Raw genomic sequence first — 17,021 nt, 5'->3', positions numbered from 1 at the left:
CTAGTGGAGCTGTGGCTCAAAGCTAACAGAGCACTAGCCTTGAGCAAAAGAGCTCAGGGACAGTACCCAGGCCCTGAGTTCAAGCCCTATGACTAGCAAAAAAATAAAGTTTTTTACTTAGTGGTGATAGCTATAAAATTCTTTATGAAAGCTGGGTGCCACTGGCTTACACCTGTAATTCTAGCCACGCAAGAGGCTGAAATCTGAGGATCATGGTTCAAAGCCAGCCCACGTAGGAAAGTCTATGACTCTTTTTTTTTTTTTTTTTTTTTTTTGGCCAGTCCTGGGCCTTGGACTCAGGGCCTGAGCACTGTCCCTGGCTTCTTTTTGCTCAAGGCTACACTCTGCCACTTGAGCCACAGAGCCACTTCTGGCCATTTCCTATATATGCGGTGCTAGGGAATTGAACCCAGGGCTTCATGTATGGGAAGCAAGCACTCTTGCCACCAGGCCATATTCCCAGGCACAAGTCTATGACTCTTATTTCCAATTAACCACCAGAAAACCAGAAGTGGTGTTGTGGCTCAAAGTGGTAGAGCAGTAGCTTCGAGCAAAAAAGCTCAGAGACAGCACCCAAACCCTGAGTTCAAGCCCCACAAACAACAACAAAAATCTATATGAAAATTATTGAATTGTAAATGAAAATATACACACTGCTAAACCAGTCCACACGTTTCAATAGCCACAGTCATTAGCCAGCAGCAGTCTAATTAATTTAAAACATTAAAACAGAGAACCCCTCCAAGAAGTGTAAACAAAATGCATGTATCAACTGCCCAGCCCACAGCCATGCTAACTCATAAAGAAAAGAGCAGCAGGTTAATTGGTCAGCTGAAATCACAGAAGGCAGGACAGAAGCAAAACAAGCAGACACAGAAGCACACCCCTGTGGAGGCAGAGGCAAGAAGAATGTGACTTTGAAGTCGGTCTGGGCTACATAGAAACTGGTCTGAAAAAAGAACAGCAGTGAAACAAGGGAAATTGTGTGTGTGTTGGGGGTGGGGGGGGGAGAGGGTGCCTGAATTCAGGGGCCTGAACGATGTCCCTGAGTTTTTTGTTCAAGGCTGGCACTGTACCACTTGAGTGGCAACTCCACTTCTGGCTTTTTGATGTTTAATTGGAGATAAGAGTCTCACAGACTTTCCTGTCCAGGCTAGGTATAAACAGCAATCCTCAGATCTCAGCCTGGTGAATACCTAGGGTTACAGGCTTGAGCCATGGGTGCCTGGCAAAAATTGGGTTTTTAATAATATTCTGTTATTTTAAGTCTTTCCCTGCCTTTGGACTTTCAGATAAACCTTTACATTGTTCTTATGCCCATTCTTGTTTTCTTTTACTTATAACACAAATAACAAATTGATAGGGCAAGTGCAGAATAAGTGTATTGATTTAAATGTTTCTAGAATAGATTAATCTTAATCCTTAAGTGTCGGTTGATAGGTACGACAGCAGAAAAAAAACTAGATAAAAACACAAAAACCTGCTAAATGATTACCTTTCCAATGAAACTTCATATAAGAGCTTGAAAAGCAACCACCTACATGGCCCAGAGATTTAGTATTTTTTCTGTGCCAGTTCTGTGGCATGACCTCAGGGCTTCTCACTCTAGCTCGGTTTCTCCACTAGAGGTTGGCACTCTATCACTTGAGCCACACCTCCACTTCCAGTTCTTGCTGCTTAATTGGAGGTAAGAGTCTCAGATTTGTCTGCCCAGGTTGACTTTAAACCTCAATCCTCAGATCTCATCCTGAGTAGCTAAAACTACAGGTACAAGGCACCAATGCCTGGCTCATATTTTTAAATAACTTAATTTCCCACTTTAAGGTTTTTTTAACCTAGATTTCTTTTTCCCAAAAAAATCAAAAAGTGAACTGCACTAAGTCTATGATACTATAAGGAAACAATCAGATGGCAAAGTAGCTGCTGCCCCTTTAAGTCCTCAAAGTATACAATGGACACTCAATATGAATGGAACTTTAATGTGATCTGCTCAGCTCTTCTATGTACTTATGATTTGTATCAGTGTACTGACCAGGACATGTTTCAAATGCTACATAAAGGGTAAGGAAATTTTTCATTTAATCTGTGAAGCTTTAAAATGTTAATTTAAAAATCATATGCTGGCTGGGCACTGGTGGTTCACACCCATAATCCTAGCTACTCAGGAGGCTGAGATCTATAATCACAATTCAAAGCCAGCCCAGTCCAGAAAAGTCCAAGACTCTGATCTGCAAATAACCACCAAAAAGCCTCCCACTTATGAAGCTGAGGCAGAAGAACCTTGAGTTTGAGGCCAGCCTGGGGATACATAGACAGATCTGTTTCAAAAAAAAAAAAAAGGAATCATAGTTACTTTCTTTTAATATCATTTTATTGTTAAAGTGTTGTACAGAGGGGTTACCATTTTCACAATTCAGGTAATGTGCACATTTCTCTTTTGGACAAGGTTACCCTATAGTTACTTTTTGAAGCCCAAAAAAAAGGGCTGAGAATGTGGCTCAGTGGTAGAGTGCTTGCCTAGCATGCATGAAGCCCTGGGTTTGATTCCTCAGTACCATATAAACAGAAAAAGCCGGAAGTGTGCTATGTGGCTCAAGTGGTAGAGTGCTAGCCTTGAGCAAAAAGAAGCCAGGGACAGTGCTCAGGAAAAAAAAAAATCTTGAATCATGCATTGGTCACAAATCCAAGGGAAACCCTATTCTTGAATTAAATACCTCAGAATATATTTAAAGAAATTTTTTGTTTTCTCGCAGTGCTTTGAATGAAAGTTGGGAATTGAGCACTCTAGCAAGTGCTCTACCACTAGCAATGCCCTCAATCCACACAAAACACCTTTAAATCTCTGGTGAAAACCTCAAATACATCAGCCTTTGCCTAATGCACACCAATCCATTAATTATTTTGAGTCCAAAAAATGAACACACACACACAGTTTTAAGTACAATGAGAACAATGTAAACGTTAACAAAAAGTTTGAAAAACCCGAATATACTAGTGTACTTTAATCAAAATTCATCTTTTGTGAAACACACTTGCAAAAGCAAGACACCTGTGGCTCTCAGCAGGCTGAGATCAGAGAATCACAGTTTGAAGTGAGCCTACACAGGAAAGCCCATGAGGCTTTACAGAGGGGGGGGAGGGAGGGGGAGAGGGGGGAGGGAGGGTAGTAAATTTCAAACGAATTTATAGTAAGGTACATGAGCAGAGTTGGGGCAGCACTTTACACAGACAACCTCTGGAGCATTTACATGGCTCTACCACTTACTATTTGTGTACCTCTTGGGAGGTTTAAGCTTATTTCTTTAAGGCATATAAAATTTAACAAATAATCTCTAGGCACAGTGATGTGCAATTGTAATTGAAGCTAAGACAGAAGGATCACTTAAGTCCAGGAGATCAAGGCCAGTCTAGGCTACATAGAAAGAGTCCTCAGGGACAGCCAACTATATGGGAAAGGATATTTACCAGCACAGCAACAGACAAAGGCCTGATATCGGTCATCTACAGAGAACTCAAAAAACTAAGCCCCTCCAAGCCCAATAAACCTATTAGGAAATGGGCAAAAGAGCTAAAGAGAGACTTCACAAGAGAAGATATAAAAATGGCAAAGAGGGCTGGGGATATAGCCTAGTGGCAAGAGTGCCTGCCTCGGATACACGAGGCCCTAGGTTCGATTCCCCAGCACCACATATACAGAAAACGGCCAGAAGCGGCGCTGTGGCTCAAGTGCAGAGTGCTAGCCTTGAGCGGGAAGAAGCCAGGGACAGTGCTCAGGCCCTGAGTCCAAGGCCCAGGCCTGGCCAAAAAAAAAAAAAAAAGGCAAAGAAACACATGAGGAAATGCTCAACATCCCTGCTAGTAAAGGAAATGCAAATAAAAACAACCCTGAGATACCACCTCACCCCAGTTAGAATGGCCTATACTCTGAACTCAGGAAACAACAAATGCTGGAGGGGCTCAAATGCTGGAGGGGCTGTGGGGAAAGAGGAACCCTTCTCCATTGTTGGTGGGAGTGCAAATTAGTACAACCACTTTGGAGAACAGTATGGAGGTTTCTCAAAAAGCTCAATGTAGACCTACCCTATGACCCAGCCATACCACTCCTAGGCATCTATCCTAAACAGCAAAACCCAAGATATCAAAAAGACATTTGTACTTCCATGTTTATCGCGGCACAATTCACAATAGCCAAAATATGGAAACAACCCAGATGCCCCTCCACAGACGAATGGATCCAAAAAATATGGTACTTATACACAATGGAATACTACATAGCGATTAGGAATGGTGAAATATTGTTATTCGCAGGGAAATGGTCAGAACTCGAACAAATAATGTTGAGTGAGACAAGCCTAGAACACAGAAAACAAAGGGGCATGATCTCCCTGATATATGACTGTTAACAAAGGGAGACGGAGAGACAGTAGAGACCAAGTCTGTGAACACTGTATATGTTCTTGATACATTGTATATTGCATATGTGTCTACCTGACCTAGACAAGGGATGGAAAAACAGGTTGTAAGATATCACAAGAAATTTACACACTGCCCTACTATGTAACTGCACCCTCTTTGCACAACACCTTGTAAAAAAATTTATGTTCAATTAATAAAAAAATAAATTAATTAAAAAAAAAAAGAAAGAGTCCTCAGGGGCTGGGAATATGGCTTAGTGGCAAGAGTGCTTGCCTCATATACATGAAGCCCTAGGTTCGATTCCCCAGCACCACATATATAGAAAACGGCCAGAAGTGGCGCTGTGGCTCAAGTGGCAGAGTGCTAGCCTTGAGCAAAAGGAAGCCAGGGACAGTGCTCAGGCCCTGAGTCCAAAGCGCAGGACTGGCAAAAAAAAAAAGAGACAGTTCAGGCAGGTGTTCTTTCCTTAGTTGAAACTAGGGAAGGGAAGGGGAACATCAAAATGGAGAGACAAAGGGAAAAAGGCAAACCAGTGCAACAGTACTTAGAAGACAGTGTGCTGTAAACCAACTGTACAACTAGAGGGGGAGGGCATTGGGAAAGAGGAAAGGGGGGAGAAAAATGAAGGAGGAGGTAACAAGTTTGATAAGAAATGTATATGAAACTGTAACCCCCCCCTGTACATCACTTTGACAATAAATAAATATTAAAAAAAAAAGAATCCTCAAGTCAGAAAACAAAAAAAGAAGGAAAGAATGGAGGGAGAGAGGGAAGGAAAAGCACATAGCTCTACTTCAATAATAACCTGTCAAAAACAGAAAGAACTTGCCATAGCTATAACTATGGTTAATATTCACTCATGAAAAGTCCAGTGCGGAAAGTATGAAGACCCCATGAGAGGTTTAAGTGATACTGCTGATTCCCTAGTTCTTACACAGAAAGGTCACAGGGCTTATACTATTAGAACATTCCATGACTAATACCCTTGACACATTCTTTGGTTTGCACCCTACTTTTCATAATTTTGGAAGAGTTAATCCAATGTATGGTGTAAGAAATATGTTAGGGGTTGGGAATGTGGCTTAGTGGTAGAGTGCTTGCCTCCCATGCACAAAGCCCTGGGTTGGATCCTCAGCACCACATAAACAGAAAAAGCAGGATGTGGTGCTGTGGCTCAAAAGGTAGAGTGCTGGCCTTGAGCAAAAAGAACCCAGGGACAGTGCTCAGGCCCTGAGTCCAAGCCCCGGACATGGCACAAAAAAAAAAAAAAGAAAAAAGAAATATGTTCATATCAATTTTCTGCATATAATAAACTTGAAAAACCAACTGTATAAGCCTTCTGAGGTCATTTTCTAAACAATATTTTGAAAGGGGAAATAAGAAATAAAATCTACCAATGCAGACTTCACCATTACTATTTGGCAGACCCAATGATGATAGTGTCCTAAGCTATAAATACTGGTCAGGGAAGCAAACAAGTCTACCCTGACTCATGAGATAAATGTACTCCTGAAAAAAATGTAGTTCTAAGAATCATCACGGGGGCTGGGAATATGGCCTAGTGGTAGAGTGCTTGCTTTACATACATGAAGCCCTGGGTTCGAATTCTCAGCACTACATACATAGAAAAAGCTGGAAGTGGCACTGTGGCTCAAGTGGTAGAGTTCTAGCCTTGAGCAAAAGAACCCAGGGACAGTGCTCAGGCCCTGAGTCCAAGTCCCAGGATTAGCAAAAAAAAAAATCATCACATTATAGCAATCACTTAACCTTAGTGCCTCAGTTTCATCATCTACAAAATGGCACATGTATAATAAAAATAATTGTTTTAATTGAATTAACCGGTCTACAGCTGAGCAATGGAAAGATGGCAGTAACTTTTTTTTAGTGTAATAGTTAATGTACTTGCCTTCTCTGAGTAGAATTAAGACAGGCTAGCAACTACTACTTAGGACATAGGTATGGGAATACTAACACTGAAATGGACTGACCAGATTCCCAGCAGTTTCTTCAGTTCAGTTCCCAAGATTTTGCAGAGAGTGACCAAAGGACCACGGAGAGAAGACTGAAAAACTGCTGAAAGGGAGAAGAACAGGAGAGGCAAGAGAGAAACTGCCGGGCTGGGGATATGGCCTAGCGGCAAGAGTGCTTGCCTTGTATACATGAAGCCCTGGGTTCAATTCTCCAGCACCACATATACAGAAAACGGCCAGAAGTGGCGCTGTGGCTCAAGTGGTAGAGTGCTAGCCTTGAGCAAAAAGAAGCCAGGGACAATGCTCAGGCCCTGAGTCCAAGCCCCAGGACTGGCAAAAGAGAGAGAAAGAGAGAGAGAGAGAGAGAGAGAGAGAGAGAGAGAGAGAGAGAGAGAGAGAGAGAAACTGCCATGTAATCCTCTTAGAAACTCTCCCTGTCTGATCTGCAAAGAGAATGATAAAGAGGTGTAACAGAACTGATTCTTCCTCACTAGCCTGCAATCCCGCAACTCTGAAGGACTTCAGCAATGACCTAAGATCTCTTACAGGCCTACTGCCTACACTTTTAGATATAAGCAAACCGTGACTACAGAACTGAGATTTTCTTTAATGATAAAAATGCAAGTGATTTAGATTTGATCATCCACCCCCATACAGCACATTCTGGAGTCTAAATCCTCTTGCCAAAGAGTGCTGTGTCTCCACACACACAAAACTAATTATGAACTATACCACTGCCACTACCACTGATTTCTTTCTTTTTTTTTTTTTGGAGGGGGGTGGTGGTGGTGATGATACTAGGTCTTGAACCTACTAGGCCTTGTACCTTCTAAGAAGACAAGCAGAGATTGCTGGTCATCATTCAAGACAAATGAGGTTTATTAAGAAAAGGAAATTAAAAGGAAGAGGTTTTGGTTTTGCCAGTCCTGGGGCTTGAACTCAGGGCCTGAGCACTGTCCCTGGCTTCTTTTGCTGAAGGCTAGCACTCTACCACTTGAGGCACAGCACCACTTCCGGCTTTTTCTGTACATGTGGTGCTGAGGAATCAAACCCAGGGCTTCATGTATATGAGGCGAGCACTTTACCACTAGGCCATATTCCCAGCCTAAAATGAAGAATTTTTGATACTGTCTTGAGATAAAGGAATAATTAATTTGCCATTTTTCTGGAGACTCAATGAAGAAAGCCCCATACACACTCAATATCCCCAAGCTGTTGGTAACTGTTGAATCTGAATGTGGACGACAGAGTTCATTATACTATTCTAGTTTACATACACTTGGACATTTCCGTAATATATTATTTTTAAATGTCTATATATGGGGCTAGGAATATGGCCTAGTAGCAAGAGTGCTTGCCTCGTATACATGAGGCCCTGGGTTCGATTCCTCAGCACCACATATACAGAAAACGGCCAGAAGGGGCGCTGTGGCTCAAGTGGCAGAGTGCTAGCCTTGAACAAAATGAAGCCAGGGACAGTGCTCAGGCCCTGAGTTCACAGCCTAGGACTGGCCAAAAAAAATGAATAAATAAATAAATAAATGTCTATATATGTCTGTGGTACTTATACATAAATTCCCAATACAATAATCTGGTGGAAAAACACATAATGGTTTGGGGGGTTTTTGGCCAGTCCTGGGCCTTGGACTCAGGGCCTGAGCACTGTCCCTGGCTTCTCTTTGCTCAAGGCTAGTACTCTGCCACTTGAGGCACAGCGCCACTTCTGGCCGTTTTCTATATATGTGGTGCTGGGGAATGGAACCCAGGGCTTCATGTATATGAGTCAAGCACTTTTGCCACTAGGCCATATTCCCAGCCCCACATATTGTTTTCATACTTGAAAAGTAAGTATATTCATCTAGCTATACTTTCTTGCTTGCAAATGACCAGACTAGTAAAAAAGGTCTAGTAAAGGAAATAATTAACTGCCCTAGAATAAAACAAGTCTAACCTTGAAAAGAGAGAGGAAAAGAGGAAAGGTCTAAGCAATTACTACAGCCGTTTCACTTTTATATGGTACAATATATTAGCTTCTAACACAAGCTGAGTAGAATTAGTCAAGTACTTTAAGGCCAGAAACTGAAATAAAGAAACTTTAAAAGTCTGTACTGAAGATAACTATTTCTATAAATGGAATAGGGGAAAAGGAACATATCTCATATCCAGGCTTGCTTTTTCTTAATTTCATAGTTCTAAGTAGCAAAAGCAGCAACTGCCGGGCCAAGTGTGCTTTACTGCTTAGATAGGAATCTACCAAGGAAAACTATCATGTACCTGCCCCCATCCTTTTGCAAACTGCTATCCAATTTTCACAAGACTACCTCACAGGTAGGTAACCCTCAATTCATCCCCCAAATTCAACCTTTGTGAGTTATTTCCAAAAAAAAATGCAACCAGTCTGAACGAAAGACCAACGCCAACTCTCAACAAATTGGTCCTTTGCCAGCCCTACCGGCGTAAATTTTGTCTAAAAGGTTCAAGCTTAATTTAAGGGGGACTCAGAAACTTTTCCTATTATTTCTCAAGTTCAAACAAAAAAAAAAAAAAAGACCAGTCACAAGAACTTAAAGAACTTATTTAAAATTCCGTTCAAGAGAAATGCAGACTGAAACAGGCACGACCAGGAAGAAAAAGGAAAAATAAAATAAATGTTTTAACTTGTGCACCGCCTCCCCTCCCCTCCCCTCCCCTCCCAGCCGCCAGGCACTTCCACACTCACACTGGGTTTTCCTTAGCACAGGGGCGACCTGTTCACCCTCACCAGACCTGGCTCACCCAAGTAAGTGTGCACCTATCCCCCCTTGCACGGGGGGGAAAAAAAAATGACACCAGAAACTCTCTCCTGGAGGTCAAGTCGAGTTTTGTAGGGAGAAAAAAGCCACCGTGGGTTGTGCGGGGAAAGAAAGCACCTGACTCCAGCCTGCCTCTTCTCCTCCTCCTTCCAGCCCCCCTGTCCACCCCCCCAAGCCCCCCTCCCGCAAGGCAGCGCAGGCTTCCGAGGCAACCCCCCCACCACACACACGCACACACCCCGCTACTCACCAGGTTGAAGACGGTCTCCACCAGGTCCCTGTTGGACACTTCTCCAACTTCCACCAGCCCCGTCAGCACGGCGAATTTCATGCGGATGCCCCTGATGGGGAGCCCCGGCTGCAGGGACGGGGCGCCCCCGGCCTCGGCGGGCGCGGCCGCCCTCCCTCCGCCGTCCTCACCTGTTGGCGGCGGGGAGGGGCCGCGCTGGTCCTCGCTGGCCATGGCCCGCGGTCGGGGCAGCGCCGGGCGCGGGAGTCACCCGCCGCCGGGGGGACTGGGGGGGGGGGGGACGGGGCACGGGGGACGGGCAGCGCCGGGCGCGCCGCGCGGAGTGACCGAGCCGGAGGGGGGCACTGGGGGGACGGGGTGGGGTGTCCTCCCGGCCACTTGCGGAGGAGCCCCACGGACGGGGTGTTGGGGGGGGGGGGGGGATGCGGAGAGAGTCCTCGGCGGCGCCCTCCTCCTCCTCCACCTCCTCCTCCGGGAGAACACTTGTCCAATCTCTCCGCCCGAGGCTGACAACAACGCCAAACCCTATTGGAAGACGAGGTGCGCGTTAGCGAGCCGCCGTCGGGTTTGAGGGGTTCGGGGGGTGAAAAGGTGGAGGAAGAGGGGGGGTGAGGGCGCCGCCCGTCAAGTAAGTTGCGGTGGGCTCCCCCCCCCGCCCCGCTCCGGGGGGCTCGCGGGGCCGGGCCGGGTCGGGAGGCCCGCGCCGCGGGGTCACAGCTTCCCGGTCCCCCCGAGGGGAAAGGAAAGCGTGGGGTGGGGGGGTTGGGTCCCCGAGGGCCCGGGCGCAGGTTCACCTCTCACCCTGGCTCCCCGGGCTCGGGGCGCACCGCGGCGCGGCTCTCCCCCCCCCCTACACCCCCCTCACAGGTGCTCCGGCGAGCGCGGGAAAAGGAGGAGGGGCCGGGGGAGGCGCGGGGGCCGGGGCGACCCCCTCCCTCCCCACCGCGGGCGACCTCGGCGGCTGCAAGCGGCCCCCTCACCCCCGACAGCCCCGGGCTCGTCCTCACTCCGCTCCGGGGCGCCGCGACACGGCGGCGGCGGCAGCGGCAGCGGCGGCGGCGGCGATCCGGGGCAGGAAAAGGCGGGGAAGGGGCGGCGACTGTCCCGGGCCCGGCCGGGGAGCGGAGCACCGCCCTCGGGTACCTGCGCTCCCCGGGAGGCGGTGAGCGGGCGGCGGGGAGGGCGGACGTGGCGGGCGGGCGGGGGGGTGGGGGGAGCGGCGCGCACCTGGTCGCCGCCCCGAAGTTTCCCCAGTCGGCTCCCGGGAGTCCGAGCTCTCCGGGTCCGCCCCGCCCCGCCCCTGCGCGCAGCTTATTTTTTTTTTATTGCCCTGTGTTTTAATTCCCCCCCCCCCTTTGACAAAAGCAGCCACGGCAGGCGGGACACCGGCTGAGGCGGGGCGGGGAGGATGCCGCCGCCACCGCTCGCCTCTCCACGGCTCGCGCGGCCGTCCCGGGGGCTCACCGAAGCTGCTCCCGGCGGCCATGACAGCGCCGAGGGCGGCCGGGCGCGGCGTGCGCGTGCGCGGGGAGGGGGGGCGCGCGCGCGCGAGGGAGGCCGGGGCCGCGCGCGCCAGGCCCGGCGTAGGACTCGCGTTTCCTGGATGGCCGGCGCGGGGGCGCGGGGGCGCGGGGCGCGCGCCCGGGGAGCGACGCCGCGGCCCCTCCTCCCGAGGACGGCCGGCCCCGCCCCTTGCCGGGCCCCGGGCGCCGCTGACGCCGCGGTCGTTAGGTTACCGCCGGCTCGGCCACCTGGGAGCCGCCCGCGTCGCCGTGCGGCGCTGGAGCCGGAGCCGCTCACCGCGGGGACCCGCGGCCGTCCCCCACCCCGGGCGGCGGCCGCCTGCCGCCCGCCCGCCCGCCCGTCCGGGCCCTGGGGGCCGCCGCCCGGGAGGGTCACGGACCGCAGCTGCCGCGACCCTCACACCGCACGCACCCACGTCCTGAGCGGACAGCGGCGGCGTGCACCCCCCACATCCCGGGAGGGCTCTCTGCGAACGAACTGGTCAGGAGGCTGAGACCTGAGGATCGCGGTTCGAAGCCAGCCTTGGCAGGGACGTCGAGGACACCCTTACCTCCAGTGAGCCACCGAAAAGCTGGAAGCGGAGCTGTGGCCCAGGTGGTAGAGCGCTGGCCCTGGGATCAAAGCTCAGGAGCAGCGCCCAGGCCCTGAGTTCAGGCCCCACTGGGGGGGGCGGGGACAGGCACACACACAGGAACTAAAGGTTGGGGTACAGCCAGTAGAGATCTTCAGTGTTCTTCCCCTCCACCCTGGCTGCTGATGCTAAAGAAGTCTTCCTGGTGCATTGGTGAAAAATAAATTCAGTGAAGATGATCTTGCACCCTTCTGGAATTCTCTTGTGAGATAGATAGACAGACATATATTTATTTATTTAACTCCTAGCTCCCTAAAATGAAAGTGAATCAAAAGGCATTCTAGAGGAGTCAGAAGCAAACGCATGGGTCCGGACAGATGAATTACCTGGAGAAAGGGTCGTCTGCAATGACTTTGAGATGTGGACAAAATGTTTAACTATCTCAGAAATGTGAGAGGTAAGACTCAACCCGAGACTCAAGCCACACTGCCGTCATATACACATTTCACTGCCCCAAATGCTGAAGAAAAAAACTTGGCAGAAGGAATTCAGTTGCACATACACACAATTTTCTTTGATCTGAAGTACCACGGCCCCCCACTCCTGCAATCCTTGAACAACAACACACCTGGGGATTATGTTTCTTACCCTTAAGTGATCAAGCGTGGAAATAGGAGGTGGGAGTATGCCTTCAGGAAAGAACTTTCTCTTGACCTTTCCCAAGTCCCTAAATGGAGTGCAGCGTGAAACCACGAAAATCCCCTGCCAAGACTTTTCCTTCCTCAGATTTGGTGAACAGTTACTATACCTGATACATCCGGCACTAATAAAGTATAAAATAAACAAATGTCTTCTATATAGGAAAAAGGAAGGGGGGGTCCAGTCTTCAACAGAAAAAAAAATAAAGCAGCCAATAATGGTAAAAAAATGTGTAGTCAATGACCTAAGGCTTATTTATGTGTGTCTCAAGTACCTTCACACTCACTGATCATGCTGTATCTAGGTGATACAAAAGTGGACATAAAACCACTATGCAATTATTTCCATTCTCTATTTTTCCGGATTTGTTTTTTACTTTACCCACTCTTACAGTTAAATACTTGGCAAAAGGTAGCCGTTTACTACAAAAAAGGACAAAGCTGGCAGAATGAGTAACAGTCATCACATTCATTGTAAATTATATAAAAATTAAACCATCATTTGATGGGAGGGATGGGGGATGGGACAGTACTGGTAGGGATGCCTTGTACTCGTAACTCAATGTAGACTCGATACAACAACTTAATTTAAAAAAATATTTTTGAAAAGCCAGGTGCCAGTGGCTCACACCTGTAATGCTAGCAACTCCAGAGGCTGCGATCTGAGGAGCATGGTTCAAAGCCAGCCAGGGCAGGAAAGTCCATGAGACTCATAACCACCAACACGCCAGAAAGCCTAAAAATGCAACTCTGGACGGCCTGTGATGCTGACATTTCAAAGACCGAGATCCAGCAGAAAAACCCACCAGATTACATGACCAAAATAACCAACAGGCTGGAGATATGGTACAAGATAAAGAGCCAGCCAAGCAAGCAAGCTGAGCAAATACAAAGACCCCAAGTTCAAAGCCTGGTACTGCCAAAAAAAAAAAAAAAAGCTATGGCCTTTGTACAAACAAGTGCATAAGACTGCCTGTGTCCCCATCTCATACCTCAAGAAAGAAAAGGAGGAATAAGAGGAAAGAAATGTCACTTCTGTCGCTTCGCACAAAGCCAGTCATAAGTTTCCTATCAATCATCTAATTTGAATCTCCCATATACTGGCAGAATTAAGGACCAAAGGCTTTGGTAACTTTCCTAGTCTTCAGCATACGCTGGGATCATGGCAGAAGTCTAAAGAGAAAAAACAACCCTATAATGGATTCAGAACAGGAGGCTTTCTGCATACCGCAGAGGAAGTCAAGCAAAGAGAATGCAATTTCTTGCTGAAATCAAGATAATTGATCTACAAACACTTACCTAGATACAAAGAAAATAAAATTGTGGACAAAGGTAGGATGGAATGTTCTATCAGGAAAACACTCAATCCACCCATTTTGCGTGGTTCCCTCCATGAGAAAACCTGGGTCTAGAATTCCTTCCATTGTTCTTCAACTCAGGCTGCATTCTTATCTCTAGCTTGCTGCCTCACATGAGAAAATCAAACATTTCATTTGTTCTTCATTAAGAGTTAATATTAAATAAAAACCACAAATGTTAGTAGGCCTTTTTCTTGTTTTTTAACAAAACTGAGGTTTAAACCTGGGCCTCACAATTGTGAGACTAGTACTGTTCCCCCGTCACACTTTAATAACATAATGACAGTGTCACTGAGCACTTGACTCTAGGGACAATTACAGTGTAAAAGGAGAATGTGAGAAGATATTGTAAGTATATTTCTACATGTTATAAGTAGTTATAGGGCTGGGAATATGGCCTAGTAGCAAGAGTGCTTGCCTTGTATACAGGAAGCCCTGGGTTCAATTCCCCAGCACCACATATATAGAAAACAGCTGGAAGTGGTTCTGTGCTCAAGTGGCAGAGTGCTAGCCTTGAGCAAAAAGAAGCCAGGGACAGTGCTCAGCCCATTAGTCCACGCCCCAGGACTGGAAAAAAAAAACAAAGTAAATAAAAAAAAATCTCATGTGACTTTAATATTAAACTTTAAAGTTTAAAACTACTTTTTTTTTTTTTTTTTGCCAGTCATGGGCCTTGGACTCAGGGCCTGAGCACTGTCCCTGGTCTTTTTGCTCAAGGCTAGCACTCTACCTCTGGAGCCACAGCTCCACTTCCGGCTTATTTCTATATATGTGGTGCTGAAGAATCGAACCCAGGGCTTCATGTATACGAGGTGAGCACTTTACCACTAGGCCATATTCCCAGCCCGCATGAGATTTTTTTTTTTTTAAGTTCAAAATGATCCATGTCAACTTACTATATTTTGTGCTTCTTTCTTTCCTTTGGAGATAGTCTTTCTGTATAACCCAGACAGATCTTGCCACCATGCCCAGCTCACTTTGGACATTTTATATTTATTTTTAAGACCTAAAATATTTGTGCCACTGCACCACGGAACACAGAACCCCATGTGGCATCTCTTGAGACAGCAGGTACTTGTTGGCTTCAGCAACTGAGTTTTATGTTGTTTGTTCCGTAGCAATAGTCAAAAAACACCTGAACAATCTGCCTGAGTTGCCGTCGCTGCACGAAGTAGTACTTTTGCTTGTCCAGCGTGAGAAATGGTGAAATGTTCCAGTCTGACCCACACGTGCTGCAACTGAGTTCCTATGACAGGGCCTGCATGAAGAAATACTGTCCAGAAGGAATTTTCCAAGATTTCTTCTTCGTTGCTAAAAGAGAAGTGGATTCAACTTTACTAGAGGAATGCCATTTCCTTCCAGAAACTTCAGAAACAGGTACAAGTTCAAGCCCACTAAATGTAAATTCCAATACTATCAAGATAACATCTCTACCTCGCTCACTGCAAATGTTTGCGGTCTTTGAGCTGGCAAGGGGAAGGCCCAGTCAGTTACTACAAGTGCACCTGACAGGCTCACAACTATCCACTGTGCTTCTCTGCTAAGATCATAGCTGAGGCTGGGCTGGTGCTTGCCTAACATGTTCAAGGACCTAGGTTCCATCTCCACCACTGCAGAAAAGGAAGAACCGGTCACTGGTGGCTCATGCCTGTAATCCTAGCTACTCCAGAGGCTGAGAGCTAAAGATCATGGTTCAAAGCCAGCCTGGACAGGAAAGTCTGTGAGACTCTTATCTCCAACCAACCACCAAAAAACCAGAAGCAGAGCTGTGGTTCAAGTGATAAAGTGCTAGCCTTGAGATAAAAGCTCAAGGAAAGCACCCAGACCCTGCGTTCAAGCCCCAGAACTAGCACAAAAAAGGGAGTGGGGGAGGGAGGAGGAGGAAAGAAGAAGAGGGAAAGGGAAGAGGAAAAGAAAAACAAATGAGTGTCTAGGCATGACAGCCATGAAGCTGAGGTAGGAAGACTGAGAGTTTCAAGCTACCTAGGCTACATACCTCAACAAACAGAGAGGATGAAAGAATGCTTCCCAGAGATGGTGGGTACAGTGTAGTGACGGTGTGGACTTACCATACTCAATTAAAAAAGAAAAAAATGTGGGCTGGAGTTATGGCTCAAGTGGTAGAGCGCCTGCCTGACAAGCATGAGGCCCAGAGTTCAATCCTCAGTACCTCCAAAAACAAACTCAAAACAAAACAAAAGCAAGACATTCATACTTGCACTTCAGATAACAAATAATAAATGTGTGTGCTTTGCATATTCTTTACTTTTTTTTTTCTTGCCAGTCCTGGGCCTTGGACTCAGGGCCTGAGCACTGTCCCTGGCTTCTTTTTGTTCAAGGCTAGCACTCTGCCACTTGAGCCACAGCGCCACGTCTGGCCTTTTCTATATATGTGGTGCTGAGGAATCGAATCCAGGGCTTCGTGTATACAGGCAAGCACTCTTGCCACTAGGCCATATTCCCAGCCCTAGCATAGTCTTTAAGAAGAATAAAAAACTGTTTAAATGCATCCCAGGCATAACCACATAGCCCAGGGGTAAAATAAATCACGCTTACTTTTGTTTTGTGACTTAAAAATGAAATGTAACTGAGAGAGAGAGAGAGAAAGAGAGAGGAGCTAAACAATAGCTCTCCCATGCAAAGGGCAGTGGAAATAGTTACAGACATAGACAATGAAAACTGTCATGGAGTCAGACAGGGTGACTCACACCTGTCATCTGAGCTACTCAGGAGATAAAGACTGGGAAGACTGAAGTCTAAGATTCCAGTGTCATTTGTGAGGATTGTGGGAAATAACCTACTGTGCCCCCAAATCTGGACAATGCAAACATAGATTTTATTCCAAAGGCAAAGAGCCTTGAAAATCAGAGGTGGGAAGAACTGAGTTTTGGATAAATAAAATAACAGAGCTGCTAGATTTGCTAATAAAAGATAACACAAAAATGGTGTCAGCTTTAAATTCATTTATATCTTAAGACAAATGCAGTTGGTAAAGAAATTATCATTAGGAAAGTGTACTCTCTTTTCTAGCGTCTAATTTCTGAGGTTAGTGGAGGCTCTGCAATCAGCACCTAGCATAGGACAGCTGGGGAATTATCATCTGTGGTATAGTAAAATTAGAAGGTCTTTATTCCCCAGCCAAATTAAACTTTCCTTAATGGGGGGTTGTCAGACAGTGTAACTTTGTGTTCAAGCTTTAAACAAACAAAGTGTAATTTTGCTTGTGTCACTTTAGTTAAGAAAAAGAAACTAATATAGAAAGTAACACATAGCAGTACTGTTCTATTTCTAGTTCCATGAGTCAAAATCATAAAGCTTAGAAGGCAAAAGGGGAAAAAGAATTCTATTGAACTGAAGGCCTGGAAAAATGAGGTAAGACTAACTTATGTGGAAACAAGTTTAATAAGCCACCTCCATACTGCCATACCTATATTTATTTCAT

The 17,021-nt window shown here is 46.6% G+C and overlaps 2 protein-coding genes and 1 non-coding gene across 3 annotated transcripts in view; 1 reads left to right on the top strand and 2 right to left on the bottom strand.

Moving 5' to 3' along the window:
• The window catches only part of Lrba (LPS responsive beige-like anchor protein), a 417,455-nt gene extending 407,777 nt beyond the window's left edge, over nucleotides 1–9,678 (bottom strand). The window contains exon 1 of the mRNA XM_048333588.1: nucleotides 9,429–9,678. Within this exon, the coding sequence (XP_048189545.1) occupies nucleotides 9,429–9,641 (213 nt within the window). The 5' untranslated portion in view covers nucleotides 9,642–9,678. The remainder of the gene's footprint in view (nucleotides 1–9,428) is intronic.
• On the bottom strand, nucleotides 9,675–10,914 carry LOC125341498 (basic proline-rich protein-like). The gene is made up of 4 exons (XM_048333550.1): nucleotides 10,850–10,914; nucleotides 10,436–10,728; nucleotides 9,828–9,953; nucleotides 9,675–9,772 (listed from the first exon to the last, which is right to left on the bottom strand). The coding sequence occupies exons 1-4, from the start codon at nucleotides 10,912–10,914 to the stop codon at nucleotides 9,675–9,677; spliced, it is 582 nt and encodes a 193-aa protein (XP_048189507.1).
• Nucleotides 10,915–15,681: 4,767 nt separating this feature from the next.
• On the top strand, nucleotides 15,682–15,754 carry Trnav-gac. Its single transcript has one exon. It is a non-coding gene; the product is annotated as a tRNA-Val (tRNA).
• The last annotated feature ends 1,267 nt before the right edge of the window (nucleotides 15,755–17,021 follow it).

Source organism: Perognathus longimembris, chromosome 24 (genome assembly GCF_023159225.1).
Source record: "Perognathus longimembris pacificus isolate PPM17 chromosome 24, ASM2315922v1, whole genome shotgun sequence".
Lineage (NCBI taxonomy): Eukaryota > Metazoa > Chordata > Mammalia > Rodentia > Heteromyidae > Perognathus > Perognathus longimembris.
The sequence above is the reverse complement of the archived record's forward strand: the minus strand, read 5'-3'. Positions and strand labels throughout refer to the sequence as shown.